This window comes from Branchiostoma belcheri, unplaced genomic scaffold, assembly GCF_001625305.1.
Source record: "Branchiostoma belcheri isolate BF01 breed outbred unplaced genomic scaffold, Haploidv18h27 scaffold46, whole genome shotgun sequence".
NCBI lineage: Eukaryota > Metazoa > Chordata > Leptocardii > Amphioxiformes > Branchiostomatidae > Branchiostoma > Branchiostoma belcheri.
Genome location: NW_017804087.1, coordinates 761153 through 777743, shown reverse-complemented (window position 1 = coordinate 777743; position 16591 = coordinate 761153). Strand labels below are relative to the sequence as shown.

The 16591-nt window shown below is 38.2% G+C and overlaps 1 protein-coding gene across 4 annotated transcripts in view; it reads right to left on the bottom strand.

The window, feature by feature from the left end:
- Positions 1-13448: 13448 nt before the first annotated feature.
- The window catches only part of LOC109478937 (dynein heavy chain 7, axonemal-like), a 54531-nt gene continuing 51388 nt past the window's right edge, over positions 13449-16591 (bottom strand). For all 4 annotated transcript variants that reach the window (XM_019780743.1, XM_019780744.1, XM_019780745.1 and 1 more), the window contains 4 exons: positions 16284-16436; positions 15647-15824; positions 15222-15325; positions 13449-14908 (listed from right to left, as the gene is read on the bottom strand). In XM_019780743.1, the coding sequence (XP_019636302.1) occupies positions 14702-14908; positions 15222-15325; positions 15647-15824; positions 16284-16436 (642 nt within the window). In that variant the 3' untranslated portion in view covers positions 13449-14701. The remainder of the gene's footprint in view (positions 14909-15221; positions 15326-15646; positions 15825-16283; positions 16437-16591) is intronic.

Below are 16591 nucleotides of genomic sequence, written 5' to 3'. Positions count from 1 at the left end.
TAATAATCAGTATTTCTCTGGGCTTAAAACCTGCATTATGTAGCATTAAGGAGATACAAAAAAGTTTTTTTTCTGGCCGTTTCTTTACAAAGCAAGTTGAATCAACCCCACCCCATAGCAATTGCCATTCAGGAAGTGGTGGTGTCAAAATATGACGCCTTAGGAATAGGAGCGTGTTTAAAAGCTGGAAACACAGCTGTCAGTCATGTTTGTTTACATTCTGGTAGTTTTTGGTGGCACCACAAACTGAGTTTGCCTCATGTGGGCTATTTTAGGGCCAACCATAAATGTTACAAATGTGAGATGATCACAAAAGTTTGTTAAAAAGTGGAAGTAAATTACAGTCCCTCAATTTTTCAAATTAAAATATTACATTTTTTGGTGCATAAATGTTACACAATGCTCCTTTAAGCGTAGATTATATGCTTTGTTTATGTGTCTCTTTAGTGATATGTTTTAGTTCCATCACATTTCAAGATACCTTAAGTATCAGGAATTTAAAATACTCCAGAGTATGTCTTAATTGCTCACTGTTTAATCAAACAATCGCTGTATACAAAGTCACTGTTGGAGGTATAGTCATCAATGTAGAGTATTACGTAACACAAAAAAATCAAGCAACAACTGGATACATTCTCCATCATTTCAGATAACATATCATCAGTGACTAAGATTGGGTCTAAACACAATCAGTGTAACTAATAATGTAAATTGAGATACTGTAAAATCTACTCGAAGTCACAGCTCTTTAAACCAATTGACAGAAGCTTCAGTAAGCTTAAGTATCTTAATTAATATACACTTCAATTCAGATGTTTGATTTATTTTGTGCTACATAAGACTCATTAAGTTACTGTATACTTGAGCTAAAGCTAAATGATCTCTATCGAAAACCACTTGCTGATCCAGTATAAAACAATAATTAGGGAGGAAAATTTAACTCAACCACACTGTGTAAGTATTACGAACCTGGATTCAACTGTGAATTTTTTCCTGGAAGAATAAAATAGTAGAGCATGTTGGTTTGTGTTCTTGTTCACTATGTTACATTTGGTGAAATTTTCTACATTTGGGGCAGTGCAGCAGTGACCCCTTGTGAGACACGATACACCTGCAAGTCAGCCCAGAAACCATCTACCTTTAACTTTCCAACTGTATCACACAGCAATAAACTTCAACACATCTATGTCATTATTACTCTTATAACACAACATTTTAACGTTATCATTGTAATATACTAATTAAAATAGATTTTTAACTGTCTCTTACAATAGATTGTGATTTGAAAGTTTTCCTCTTTTACCGGTGATTTTGCTGTCTCGTACAGCTTTCAGTGGACACAAAAATATGTTGTTTACTAGACTGTGACATTCCGAGACAGGTACAGACCATCACAGAGACCCAGTCATTGAATAATTCAGAAAATACACGTCAGAAAACATCTGATGGAGAAAAACAAACTAATATTTGATGACTTCTCTCATACAAGTTCTAAGGGAGAGGTTACCTTATTTGGTAATATGGTAATAACGAGAGTTCGTGCTACAAATGAAATACCAGATTTTAATATTAGTTGCTGACAGAATCAGGCTGTACCTCAAGTACGCCAAGTTCGTGAGCCAGCACCTTTCAACAGTTCATAAAGAAGTTTACTACAAAGAACTGGTACAGCAGAAGTCAAAATGGGAAACCTGTCGATGACCGGAACATCACTGCTGCTGTGGGGTCTGACGTGCTACTGCCTGTTTAGGTGCAATCGCCATATCAGGTGTGTACGTATAATTCTAGCTCTCAGTGACCATTGACAGCATGAACAATAACGTTATACCTTTACTCAGTCTACGCCTGTGCTTCATGTTGCGTTTTTTCTACATTTGCCCGTTCCGGTTCGAACAGGCTTCCCATCCAGTGGATTGAACACATAGCAAGTCAGAAGGCCAATTCTTTTACCCAATCCCTGCCAAGTTTAGTCCCTAACTAGTTATGTCTTTGAATACCTGGCAATTTGATATTGGTAGGTACAAGCTTTCAGTATAGGGGCGGAGAGCCTGCTTGAGAGAGTCTCAATTCCCAAGGGGACTGTCTATGAACTTTGAGGAAAATTATTATACTCACTAGGGGTAACGTTTTTTTAAACTCCCTTGTTCCTGAGACGAGGATTTTGGTTTGATAGTGACAGACATCGACTGCAAAAATAAATCAAATCAAATCAAAAAACCTACTACTTTGTGAAAAAACTTTATTGCAGTACCTCATCTAGCCGTACGGGGTCTCTTTTGAACCCAAGTGTTGGGCCAGCTAACAGACGTCTTTACAGAGAAAATAACAATCTTTGCTAGGGACTCTCTTTAGTAACAATAACTTAATATGCGCCTCTGCTTTAAGACAGATGAAAGAAAACAAAACTTGTGGACACTTCTCCAAAATCAAAGTTTGGTCAGCAGAGTTTCATTGACAGAAATAATTCCTAAGCACTGGTCACTGGCAAGACAGTATCCATTAGCCAGTGGAGTTTGCACGGCCACCGAGGCTAATGGACACTCCTCTGGCTAATGAATACTGCCTTGCCACCATATGATCTGCTTGGAGATGAGGAATAATCACATTATGTTAATCAGCTATTAGCAACAGGTGGGAATTACCCATGGGGCCATGCGAACGCGCGAAGTCTGAACTCTAGCAAGATGGCGACTGGACACGTCGGGCTGGAAGAACGTCTGAGAATTTCGTCCCTAGAAGACGACAAACGTCTGTTTTAGGAGGTGGGTAGTGTCTAACTTTGTCCGCCGTATTCTTGGGAATATATTATGAGGGAATTTCTGTGGAAAGACGGAGCAAAAACAGAAATATGACCGAGTAAGAGTTTCTTATGCGGCGTGGCAAATTGGGGGGTGGGTGGGGGATGCACATTGCTGCACGTTGAGCTAGACTGATTTGCATAATAATAAACAAGCAAAGTTGTGCTGTCTCCAACTATTTCACTTATACGTTTATAGTAAACGTAGTCCTCTTGATAATATTTTTTGTACAATTTATGTTGTTGTGTGATCCGATAGAATTGACACAGTACTATACTATGTTTTATTATTTAGTTCCGGAGAAATAGATATTTGCTTTTGGAATTTTGCCATGTGTGTAAAAGTTTTGCCACTATATTGCACATTTGCACGTGAAAAAAACTAATATTTCAAGCCTAAAACTCAAAGCCTTTGCACCGAAGTGTGCACAAAGAAGTAGTTTAATACGGTATGCATTTTTTACTTGCTGAAGTTATTAATATTACACCTTTTGGGAAATAACACCTTCCTCTGCCAGTGTGCAGTGGTGTAACACTAGTAGCACAACCTGGTTAATATAGATAGAACTGCATTCTGATCAAGGTTGCTATCTTAGTACATGTTTCTAATAGACAGTAAGAGAAAGGAGAGGAGGTTTATAAGACGTTTTAGTCATTCCTTATTTCATTGTCCTACAATTTTTGATTCCCATTAGGCCACACCAGTTTAATTTGTTGGTTCTCGGATTTGCCTCTTCACCCTTTCTGATTTGCAAAAAAAAAAAAAAAACCTCTGGTTTTGAATCAACTCAAAAATGCTGTGCATGTTTCCCACCTAGCAGTTTAGGAAAGTCCTTTTCTTCCTAGTTGTTACAGCTTTTCCATCTGTCAGTATCAATTAATGCAATGCAGTTTCAAAATTCATTAGATATTAAACCAGCCTTTTGTATTGACTTTTGCCTATGATTTTTCTGAATGTGTATTTCTTTTCCACCCTAGCTTTGGGAATCTGATGCTGTAAACTTGTCCATGTGGGACCTGACCATGCTCCTGTGTGTGCTGTGGGACCTGTCAGCTATCCAGTGTACCTGTGCGTATTCTTGTACATGTGGGACCTGTGTATCTGTTCGTATTCTTGGAGGATCTGCCTGTGTTTCTGAGGGACCTGTCGCCATGCAGCTACTAGACAAGAGAACATCGGACTTGACTGTGAGTTTCCTTTTATTTATAGAACTCTTTCAAAATGAGGTCTGCATGCCGCAATGCGTAATCACTCGTTTTACTTTTAGATTTGCATAACATGAAGCCTGGTCGTTCTATTTACCGTTTAAACGTAAAAAAATGGAGCCTATGTACAACTGAAGCGTTAGACAGGGCTCTAGCTTTGCAGAATTTTGCGCCTTGCCTTTTGAATTTTGCATAATTTGAGGTCTAAAAACTCAGATTTACCGTTAGATGTAATCTACGTCAACGTTTTAAGCAAACCGCCTGCACAAATGAAGATTAAATCGTGATCGCTGCCTTCTGGAATTTAGCGCAAAGTGTGATCGGGGCTCCCATATGCATGCAGACCTTTAGAAATGACCATAAAAGATGTTGGGAAAGGGCATGTTTGCGAACCACTGAATTAACTTTTAATTCCAAACACCATTGTTGAAACTGGCCCTCCCTTCTATATTTGTTGTCATTTCTGAAAGAGTTCACATTTCTTACACTAATATCTACATGTAGGTTAAGGTTGTGACTAACATTTTGTCGATATGCCGGAGAACACAGTACATTTTCTGACTGAGGAGAGCACTTGCAATATTGTCTGTTGTTTTATTCTGTATTGCAGTGGGATGTTTTCAGAAGCATTTGTGATCAAAATGTTTTCCCTCTTTTCATAATCCACATCAGATTCATACTGGTAAACCATTTCTGAAATGTCCCTCAAGAAAACATAGTCTAAACAATCAAAGCAACGATGTGTAAGGGATGAATATCGTGTAGCACTCAAAAATGGAAAGTTAGCTGAAATAAAGAGACATTTTCATTATGATCATGATTTTTAGCTGTTCATGTTTGTACTGGTGGAGAGATGCATATTCACGTTTTGGTAGTTGACAGTACTAGTATTGTTTACTTATTTTTCAAGTGATATTGGAGCATAATCATCATCATATACAGTACAAAATATACAGTACAAAATAGAAATTCACAAATTTATCTTATATGCAAAAATTCAGAACATCAACTTATGAGAAAGTCTTGATTAAAGTTTTTAAAGTCCTTCCTGAAATTACACTTCAGATTTGTGCGAAGAAGGAAAATATATTATGTTATTAAGTGAGCAAAAAAAATGTGAAGAATGAATTGTTTTCAAGGCTCAAACATTGGAAATTGGATGGAACAAAGAGACACATTTTTGTCATAGCCATGCAATTTAGCTATTATTGTTTACTGGTAAGATTTGGAAATATTCGAATTCACTGATAAAATTCTTTATAGATTTTTTTATAGAATTAATACTTTGATTTGGCTCATATGACAAAATGTGAGATGGTTGTTAAATGCCTGATCATTAATAATTATTGCAGGGATGCAAAATAATGACAAACACAAAACTTGGCAGACACAGAATAACTGGAAACTAAGGTCTAAGGCCACAGCAAGTAAATTTAATGGATAACATTCTCTGCAGACTCAAAATTTAATTCAATGGGGAAAAAAGACAAGGCGGGCCCAAAACAACAAGATTCCTACACACTTTTAAATTTTGATATCATAAACCTAGTTAAATCAACAAATGATACTATTACATATGTTGCGCTAAGTTTACTGTCAACTATTACAACATCCAATTGTCATTGAACTTTTAAAAATTAGTTTTCAATCATCGTACAATTGGTTTTGATTCAGTGGCACAGCCACCATCACATATAAAAGGAATGAAATAATTCACTGCATCAAAACAATAAATAAGAGCCTTGTCTTATCTCCCCTCTTAATATTTATCTGCCATTTACGTTCTGGCATGGTAAGACATGCCATTTTGCTAATTTTTGGCATGTTGACCGCTGTCAGAGGGCAAAAAAATTTTTTTTTAAATTTATTAAATCAGCCGAAAATTTGTGTGCACGCTGATATCATCCATAAAAATTAGTTGCTGTGGCCTAATGACAAGAAATTATTGATCAAAGTCCTTTTAATCTTATTAAGGATCATTCCAGGCTAGAAACGATATCAAAATACCGGGTAGAACATTTTACTTGAATAAAGAGACTCTTTCTACAAAGTTTTCCTTTGAAATAACTGGAGCATGCAATTCATAATGCATGTTATATTTATCATATCATTCAAGTACAATTTTGTCAATAATGAAGTGGATTTGAGGGAAAATACTTTGGTTACATAATGATTTCTGGAAATGTGTCCTATCTCTTTACAGAAAATGAAAAAGGCAATTGTTGTGCTTTCTTTCTGTAAAGTGAATGTACTACAGGTAAGCTGCGTGTGATGTTTGAAAGGGAGGAATTGAGTAATAAGGAATCAGCAAGATAAAATTGCATTCTGTTTATTTTGCAAGGATTAAATACAGTGAAGTTGGCTTTACTTTAAATGTAGTTTAACAATAAACAAAACTAGACAGATCTCTACTTCCAGTGAGGGTTGATGAAAGTCCAGTGTCCAGCAGATACGGTCATGATGGTGATCATGAGGTGGATCTTCTTCCCCTACACTTTATGGTCACTGCAAAAGATTACCAAAGTCCAAAACATTTAAATCAACATCTCACTTCGGCTTGTTTTCTCTCAAAGGACGTACAGTTTTTACCTTGAAAAATTGTCAAAACATCGTCAAAACGACAATTTCATGTCTTGTATATATTGAGTGAACTTTATTGGCACAACATGAGGCTGCATCTAAACTTAAACAATCGTCTTACTTGTGTAGTAACAGAAGTTACAGAACCTCAAAACCTGCAGCTGCAATTTCTTCCAAGTCATCAACCAAACGTAGTGTTGCAGTACATTTTGTGTGAAGCAATATTAGTAAGTGAAGTGGGATAGTGAAGAAAGCAATGATGAGGTCTCTGATTTGGGACTCATCTTAAGGTGTAAAGAGTGGCAACAGCATATTGCACAAATTGAAGGAGAACGAGCCTTGTTTTTAAGAGAATTGCATACTCTCAAGTGGCTTAAAATTTAATCATTTATGAGGTAGTATAATCATTAGGTACTAAAAACAGACAGTTGCAGTGAAATGTAGCAAGTTGCAGAAATGTAGGTAGTGTAACTTAAAACGTTCAGTGATAGGTTGACACATTATGTAAAAGCTTGTACATGAAATGTAGCCCGCATGTAAGTTGCGGAAATTAGGTAGTTTATCTTCATAGAAAGAAGTTTAGAACTTGTACAAACACTGTCAGGAAAAATGGGTGACTGTAGTTTTGTTTTGCTGATTCCTTATGAAGTCATGTAGATAACAAACTTTATTATCACTGTTTATGGACTTGTAACAGTTCTAATTACCTCCTGATGCAAAATTTAGGGCTCGTCTCATGTTGATCTCATGCAGTTTGACAGTGATGTAACGCTGACAGACTTTATTTCATGAGCTCGAGGCGGTCTGACCTGGGTTTTGGAACAGGAGAGTTGAATTGTTAACAGTGTACCAGTGGGGGGGCTATCAACTGACCCAGCCGATGGGTCTAGACCTTTTTGGCCGAGTGGTTAGAGCGTCGGAGTCTGGAGCTGGTGCTCGGGAGGTTGTGGGTTCGAACCCCGTCCCGGGACCAACAGGGTTTTTATCTGTTTCTACTGCTCGCCTCTGTTTCTTACAGTGGTTCCCACACCGGGAATGGTCTAGTGGTTAGGATTTGGCACTCTCACCACCAAGGCCCGGGTTCGATTCCCGGTGTGGTAACCACTGTAAGAAACAGAGGCGAGCAGTAGAAACAGATAAAAACCCTGCTGGTCCCGGGCCGGGTTCGAATCCACAACCTCCCAAGCACCAGCTCCAGACTCCGATGCTCTAACCACTCGGCCGAAAAGGACTAGACCTATCAGCCGGGTCAGTTGGTAGCCCCAGTGATAACGAAGTTGGAAATAGTTTCTATCACTCCATGACAAAACACAATTCCTCTCTTTCTAATGTGTGTTTGTCACTTAAGACTCAATCAGCTAGGCCAACCTTCCCAAACATTTAAACCGAGTTAAATTTCCAACCAAAAATTGCCCTCACAAGATTCCTTTTGTTCAATGCCAGACACCCGTAAATTTTTGCTTTGGATGATTCTTTTTCATGTAAATTTTCCCACCAAAAAAAAGCTAATCGGGACCCTCATCTGGTTAATTAATTGGATTAAAATTTCCCGCCAAAAAACTTAGTATATACACCACTCTAACCTTGAACTTGTGCGCCGCCCTCCCCACTCTTCCTGCCCACCTCCCCACATCTACCTTCTCCCACAGTAGTTACACTGTTCCAACACTTGAGACTTCTTTGGACATGTCACTTCTTCAAACATGTAGTCACCACACTTTGCTACCCAAACACTTACTTCATCAAATGTAGTTTTTCAGTCACATTAGACTTTAGAATGATCTCTTGCTCTCCTGGTCGGTCAATGCACTAAGTGTACTCCCCGGGGGATGTCTTTTTGGGAGACATTGATGCTTCGAAACATCAGTATACCAGTGCAATTGACTCGGCAGGAGAGCAAGAGATCATTCTAAAGTCTAATGTGACTGAAAAACTACATTTGATGAAGTAAGTGTTTGGGTAGCAAAGTGTGGTGACTACATGTTTGAAGAAGTGACATGTCCAAAGAAGTCTCAAGTGTTGGAACAGTGTAACTACTGTGGGAGAAGGTAGATGTGGGGAGGTGGGCAGGAAGAGTGGGGAGGGCGGCGCACAAGTTCAAGGTTAGAGTGGTGTATATACTAAGTTTTTTGGCGGGAAATTTTAATCCAATTATTTAAACAGGTGAGCGTCCCCATTAGCCTTGTTTTGGCGGGAAAATTAACTTAAAAAGGTATCAGGGTGAAATTGATATGGCCAGCTAAGATATCAAGTTTTTTGGCGGCAAAATGTAAGTGTAAAGGTCCAAAGCAACAATTTTGGGGCAATTTGGCATTCAACTATATGATAAGAAGCGGATTACAAAGTGGAATTAGACGCAGCCGGCATACAATGTTTTTTGGTAGGGGAATTTAAGTGTGAAGGTCCAAAGCAACAATTTTGGGGCAATTTGGCATATTCAGCTACACAATATGAAGAATTTTTCAGTGACGTGGAATTAAACGGGCTGGCTAGTTTTTTTGCAGGAAAATGTATGTGTTAGGAGATTTTAAGTGTAAATATCCAAGCGACAATTTTGGGGCAATTTTGCCTTAATAATTCACTGACAATTTAAAATATTTTATTAACATGGAATCTAACTTCTAAGCAGTCAGTTAAGTTTTTTTGGAGGGAAATCAACTACGGGTTTGGAGAATTTAAGGTTAAAGGTCCAAAGCGATTTTAAGGCAATTTGGCAGTCAACTAATCGATACAAAGGATTTTTTGTGTCACCGGCTATGATTAAGTTTTAATGGCTCCTCACAGAAAAAAAGGCATGCCGACCCTCAGAGTAGAGTGAAATGGGCAAAAGAGAGAAATGCGAGTATGTGTGCATGTGGAGTGTTGTCTTGTGTTAACAAAGAAAACATACTCACACCTCCCCATCTTCTTTCACATTTCTCTGCCAATAAAAGTCTAGTTCTTCCTCCTGCTCATTCCAGTCTCAGGTCTCGCATCTTGAGGACAGAGAAACAGAAGTCAGTGTATTGAAAACAGGGATTGGCCTGATATAATGCACTCAATACCATGTCACAACTTGCAAGACACCTCTGACAGACATTTTTGGCTCCAATTAAGTCATCTGCAATGACGGTGTTTCTAAGCATGGAAACCCTGACTCAGACAGAGGACACTGCAAATCGAACCCGCGCAGCCTTAGGAGAGAAATTCTACAAATAATCATGTCACCTCCTGGCAAACCACGGAAAGGCTCAGAAGATGGAGTTTCAACTCCCTTGATCCCAAATCAGAAGTGAGTACGTTATATAGGAGATACGTACGCAATTGGAGGGAATTCGGTATTTTACCTTTGACTAGTTGTCCTGCTCTACCATGTCTTATAGAAATGCTTGACTCATAATTTAAAACAAAATGCTTTCAGAACAAACTCCCATAGTTAGCATCCTGCATGGTACTGATCAAACTCACGTATATGCTGGCTACACTTATCTTTTACATGAATGTTGTAAAATTCAAAAGTCTGACTTACGTGTAGAAAGTCAAAGTCATTTCCCTCAGTGATTCATGCAGTCAGCTGGTTTGCTGACCCTACATCTGGTTTGGATAGAGTCGCCGGTCATCACAGGTTTCTCCCAGTCAGGACAGTTGACCTTCAGGACAATATTGCCTGATGATATATGAAACAACAATGAGTGTGGTGCAAAAACATCTCTAGTCAACACTGAATGACCATGAAAGACTTGTAAACTTCCACACTAATCCTTTACTTGAATAAGATGTAGACAGCATTAAGCTCTTAAGTATTACTGTGTATGTTTGCATCAGAGAAGAAAGAAACATGCGAGTTGTAAAGCTGCATTGTCTCACCTGTACAAACTCTTCACCACTGTTTTCAGGTAAACTGGATTGCTGGGCTCTCGTCTCAACAGTCGTCCGTCACCACAGGTTTCTCCCAGTCAGGACAGGAACATCAGGACACACCTATCTATATGAAAGGATAATTACTGTGATGGCAGAAAAATATTAAAGCTTTTCTATGCAACATTCCAAGAAAAATTCACATGTAAGTTGCAATTGTAAAGCATTCCTCACACATAAATAGAAATTATAGATACTATGGTTTGTAAATCGTCTCACCTGTACAAACTCTTCACTCTGTGTCTTCAGGTCAACTGGGTTGCTGACTCCTCTGGTCTGGTTTGGACACAAGTCATACAACATCACAGGTCTCTCCCGGACAGGACAGCAACATCAGGACACACCTAACTATATAAAAGAATAATTAGTGTTTGAAGGCATAAAAAAATGAAGGCAATTATTGAATGATTGTTTAGAATAATACCCTAAGTTTGTCAAAGTATGTTTCAGAAAAAAATGTCATTGGTCATGTGTCATGCCTCAGAGTTCTTAGAAATATAACAGTCTGAGAATAAAAGTATTGTGCGATGTGAAGGGATAATTAGTGTGATGCAAAAAAAAATTCCAAGCAACACTGAATAACACACATATAAAGGATCATGATAAGGCCAACCAATTGAACTATCCTTTATCTTGAATGGAGGTAGAATGTTTTACTGGAGTTAGGCTCTTGCTATATTATTAAATAGATGTTCTTGATAGCAATGTTACGGTTTAAAACTTATGTTGCTTGTATGTAACGTTAAATAATTATCTCACCTTTACAAACACTTCACTCTTTGCCTTCAAGTCAATTAGCTGGTTTACTGAGGACAGAAATCGCTGGCCATCACAGGTTTCTCCCAGTCAGGACAGGAACATCAGGACAGCTGACCCTCAAGATGGACCAAAGATATGAAAGGATCACAGTGAATAATCATAAAAGATAGTGATAAAATTGCACTATTGATTCATACATGTGTGAACTATGCAGAAATGTAAAAAAAGTTGAGCTAAACATTTCAAACATGCAGCGTTTTTATAGTATTACACTCTTTATTATATCCTTTTTATATGACAATTCACTTGCACCGTGTTTCTGGAAGGGAATTCAACCACATTTTCATAAATACAAAATTAAAGGCATCAAATGCAGTTTTTTGGGCTTGGAAATCAGATTTTTTAAAGTCAATATTCTAGTCACTTATCTACATACTAAGTTGAAGTAACACTGTCCAAATGTACATAGACATTCATGGAGCAAAAATGCCCAAAATTCTGACCTGGGTTGATTTCAAGGGTACCAACCAGAAAATAAAGGACTAATCTTGGAGTTTGATTTAAATGTCATATTATTACTCATAAGGATACAGCAAGTGATTTTTATGGATGACATCAGCGCGCGCATTAATTTTCGCCTGATTTTGGGGGGGAAAAAAGAAGAAATTTTGTTGCCTTCTGACAGTGGTCAACATGCCAAAATTGGACAAAGATGTCTGTTGCCATGCTGGAAGGTGGATGGCAGATAACTATGGAGAGGAGACAAGAAAAGGCTCTGATTTAATGTTTTGTTCTTACAAAAATCACAGGCGAATATCAATGTGGATGTCATCCATAAAATTAAGTTGGCGTGGCCTAACTTAATAAGTAAACTTCACATCAAGAATTTCATATCAACTGATGATGTTGTAGAGAGGCTTTTCATTGACATTATAATAATCATTATGAATCTCAGCAACCAGGTGTTGGCAGTTAAATTGATTAAGATTTTTTTTAAAAGTAGCAGCATGTTAACAGACATGCACTGTAATCCACCATGGCACATGTGAAAAACCTGTATAGAGATGCAACAACTTGCTATGTCCTGGAATAATAAGTGCAAGTATTCAAGAGTTAAGGAAGCCTTGTTTACGGAACTTTTTGGCGGGAAAAATTTAATGATTTGATTATGTCCATTTGCAGCACATTCCAACAGGTGTCAAAGATAAGAAATTTCGAACAAAACAAACATATTTGTCAGTTTTCCAGCACGGAAATTAGCCACGTTTTGCCAATGTCATTACGCAGACGAAATACATACAGTGCTTAGAAGAAAATAATTGGCATAAGATACTAGAAATGGCCAAGCACGTGGGCAGTAGACAATGCAAAACAGCTACAAAATTTGTAGAACACGCGTACATTTCTACGACAAAAATGCATGCCAGTTTGCAGGAGGAATACATGACATTGTATAACGTGAATTGTTGCTACGTTGGAAACACATTTAACGAGATAGTTTGCTGTCTTACCTCAGCAGAACTTGTCTTTTCCAGCACCATGCCGTCTTTCCCGCCACCTCAGTCGCCATTTTCGTTTCTTCAAATTCTTGTCCAAAACTTTGCACCGTCAGAAAATGCTCGTTATCTCCCTCAAACATCCAAAGAACGGCATAAATCCATCCTGGAAACATTCGTACGGCTAACTGTACACTTTAAGAAGGATAACTTGCGAGAAAAAGCCCCAAAATTAGGGCAAATCTCGCACAACACGCCGCACGACAACTCACGCAGCTGCACCTGGGCGAATGGACTGTACCAAGAGTGATTACATGGGGGTGCGTCACACAGCTGCACCTGGTCGAACGGACCGTACCATGTGTGATTACATGAGGGTGCACATGTTGTTCTTGTTTAATCAACTCACTATTTAATCACCGAGAATAATACTAGTAAAACAATAATCATATTTTCCCAGCAATGTTGGATATTTCTGTTTGAAACCCTGCGAACAGCATATAGCCGTCTGCCAGAGCCTTGGCCACTGCAAGTGTTGATCCCCTAGTGTTAGTGGTGTTGGCTTAATTTGGATCAAAGAGTCTTGTCATTTCATACACATACACACAAACGCTACAGAAAACATGTTAAACGCCGGTTACCTTCTTTTCACATTTCGCTGACTTTCTATACATAACTGTGGCATTTCATTAAAAAAAAGTTCAAACATGTAATACACAACAACTCTTTATTCAACACAAATCGGTGATAAATGCTAGATTCTGTGCTTGTCTTATTTACGAATAGAAAAATACAGCCATCACATCATACATATATTCTGTAGAAAATCTCAAGAACAATCACTGATGACTGAGATAGTTTGCTGTGCACACACAGTGTCAAAAGGCACCCTCCAAAGAATTAGATGACATTGTATATCACAATACAGTGGTGTGGCTTATGCACCTACAATGTGAATATATCAGTAGCCTGATACAGGAAAGACTATATAATCTTAATTTCCAAAAACACCAGCATATATACACAAAAAAGTAAAATATGACATTTCACAATGGATTATATCACAGCATTCAGGTAAAAGTAGAGAAAAGATCTTTTATCATTACATGTTGTTTCCTCAACCACTTCTTTGAACACACTCCTAGATTTTTCTTGTCTTCACTTAGTATGTTACACTGTGCATAGGATGGAAAATCAGATAAAAACAGACCACTTAAAAGCTGTGTCCTATTAAAAATAAGAAGAACAAATAATATACTCATCCTAAAACAAGACTGAATTCTTGCAAACACAAATTGTCAAACTTTGGTCCCCTTTTCAACCACTCTGCAGTGTAGGATGTAGGAAATTCCATCCACACTTCACATTGTACTAGGAAAGTATCCCATTCCTATTCCTCCAAATGTATGAAATATTTACAACTTTACACTCTAATTTCACAAGCAGCATGATGCCATTTAGGCTCTAAAAAATTTATGTTTCACTCCATTAAAATTCATTCATCTGTCACACAGAAATAGTTGCATAGAATTTCACAGATGCTGTGTGCTATGGTCAAGTGCTAATTTACATAAAAGTTGTGTATAAATGTAGACTGTTTTGATGGGTTTTGTTACCCTTGGCAACATTGGTACAATGGAGCTTTGCAAGTACATGTATCACAAAGAACATGTCACACAGAAGCAAAACTTATAGCAAACAATGTTGTAGTTCTGTAAACTTCAATTGTGTATACAGTGTACTTGACATCGTTGTATTTGAACAGTTGATGAAATACACAAACAATAATTGTTTTAGATTTTTAAAAATGAATTAAAAGGTAGGCACGAGAATAACTTTTTTCACATTCATGACATAAACATAAAATCAGACCTTTAGTATATTTTGTGCAATTCTACCCATTGAAGTGGACGGTTCTTAAATTCTGAAATTCAAACTCCTGCCGGTTGAAGAAACCAGGTCATGACTAATCGTCTAGCTGACAGAGAATGGCGACGCCACGTTCGATCCAGTGCCTCTGGGGCTGCTCGGACGGGAGTTTGATGTAGGTCACGAAGTTGGTGGAGTGACCGGTAGTGGACAGCGTACCACGCCGCTCACTGGTCTTGTAGACTGGACACATGTAGCGAGATCCGTCCTCGATTTCAGACTTCTTAATTGGTTTCATCCAGATCTATGTAATGACAAAGAATAATGATCATCTTTAACTTGTAATTAACAATGTACAAGTAACTTTACACAACAAAGAAAAAGACTTTTGTATGCTTGGCTACACACACACATGCAGTTATTTCAGTTGCAAGAGTTGCTCCAAAATGCAAAATCTTGAAAAACCTTGCATGGTCAAAATAGTCTGGTTGAGGTAGCACAACAAAGGAAACAACACTGAGGGCCTTCTAGGGATTCGAACCCAGAACCTTCAGGTTCTGAGTTAATAGCAACCCTAACCACAATCTGTAACAGGTTGAAAGCAAGTCAAGACTTACCACTGGCACTTTGTCAAACAGGATCTTCGGCTGAGACTCGGCAAGTTTCTTGGTCTTCCTCTCCCACCGACATCCCTCCAGGAACAGACCTTGGACATACGCACCTAAGACAGAACAACAAACACTTAGTTACATGTATATTTGACACTGTAAAGAGCAAATACAGTGAAGAACAAGAAACAGTCTTGACTTCAAGTATCATTCATGAAGGTGTTTAAAACCCTGCATTTTTGCTTTGAACTATAGATTATGCATAAGAAAATTAAAGATACAATGATGACTTGTATAGTATGCTACAGACATCAGTATGATATGGGATGGGTTTGATTCGAACCAAAAATTTGCTTTGAAAGACAGTTTACTGCCCTGAAATTGCTTTAAAAAAATATCAGAATTAGTGCATGGCCTGAGGCAGAGTTACATACCGTCCTCCGGCGGTTCGTTGTACTTGCGGTCCTCCAGTACCTCCTCCTCGTAGCCCAGCAGATCTATGGGGATGGTGTACTTCCTGGCAAAGTTCTGCTGCGCGCTGGTCATGAAGGCTTGGGTGAAGAAGAAACCAGAGATCCAGAAGACTGGGGGAGGCCCACCATCGTACCAGTCCTAGATACAGTAAAGGCAGAGGGAAGAATTGTCAAACATGAAATCCAAGATTTTAAAACTTATAGGATGTGTTCCAAAGGATTTTCGTGAATGTACACACATGTACTGAGTGGATTTCAAGAGCTTATCATACACCACTTCCTGAATTCCTCCACACACTACGTACAGCCCACTTTGCTTACTTTTAAGTAGGGAGAGGCATTTTAGCTCTTGTAAATTTATACATTTTTGTGGTGTCGTTTGAAACACTTCAGAATCTGTAGAACATTCCCAGTCATGCAGATTTATACAAATATCAGTATTCGTAGTAAGGACACAGCAATTTCATAGTAAGGACACAGCAAAAACTGCAAAATTAATTTAAAATGAAACCAAAGCAAACATTTAGCGCTTCACAGTATCAATATTTCAAGGTAACTTGTCTGAAAACCACTTCTTAACTGAGCCTGATAAACTTGCCTGGAGAAACTTGAGTCTGGTGAAGAAGTCGTTGACGTAGCTGCCCAGCGGTTTGAGACTGGGGTAAGACTTCTTCATCCACATCCCGGGGATCTTACCCTGCAGCATGCTGTTCACTACCTCCTCAAGGTCTGAAGACATCACCACCAGACCCTGGGGAATGGAGGGGAGGAATGGGTGAGTTTTTGACATTCAAATATTAATTATTATAAACAAATTACAGTTTTACAATTGAATCCAGTTTATCAAATGGAAGAAGAAGAAGAAACACAAGGGAAAATATTTTTTTCATCCATCCATGGATGGAT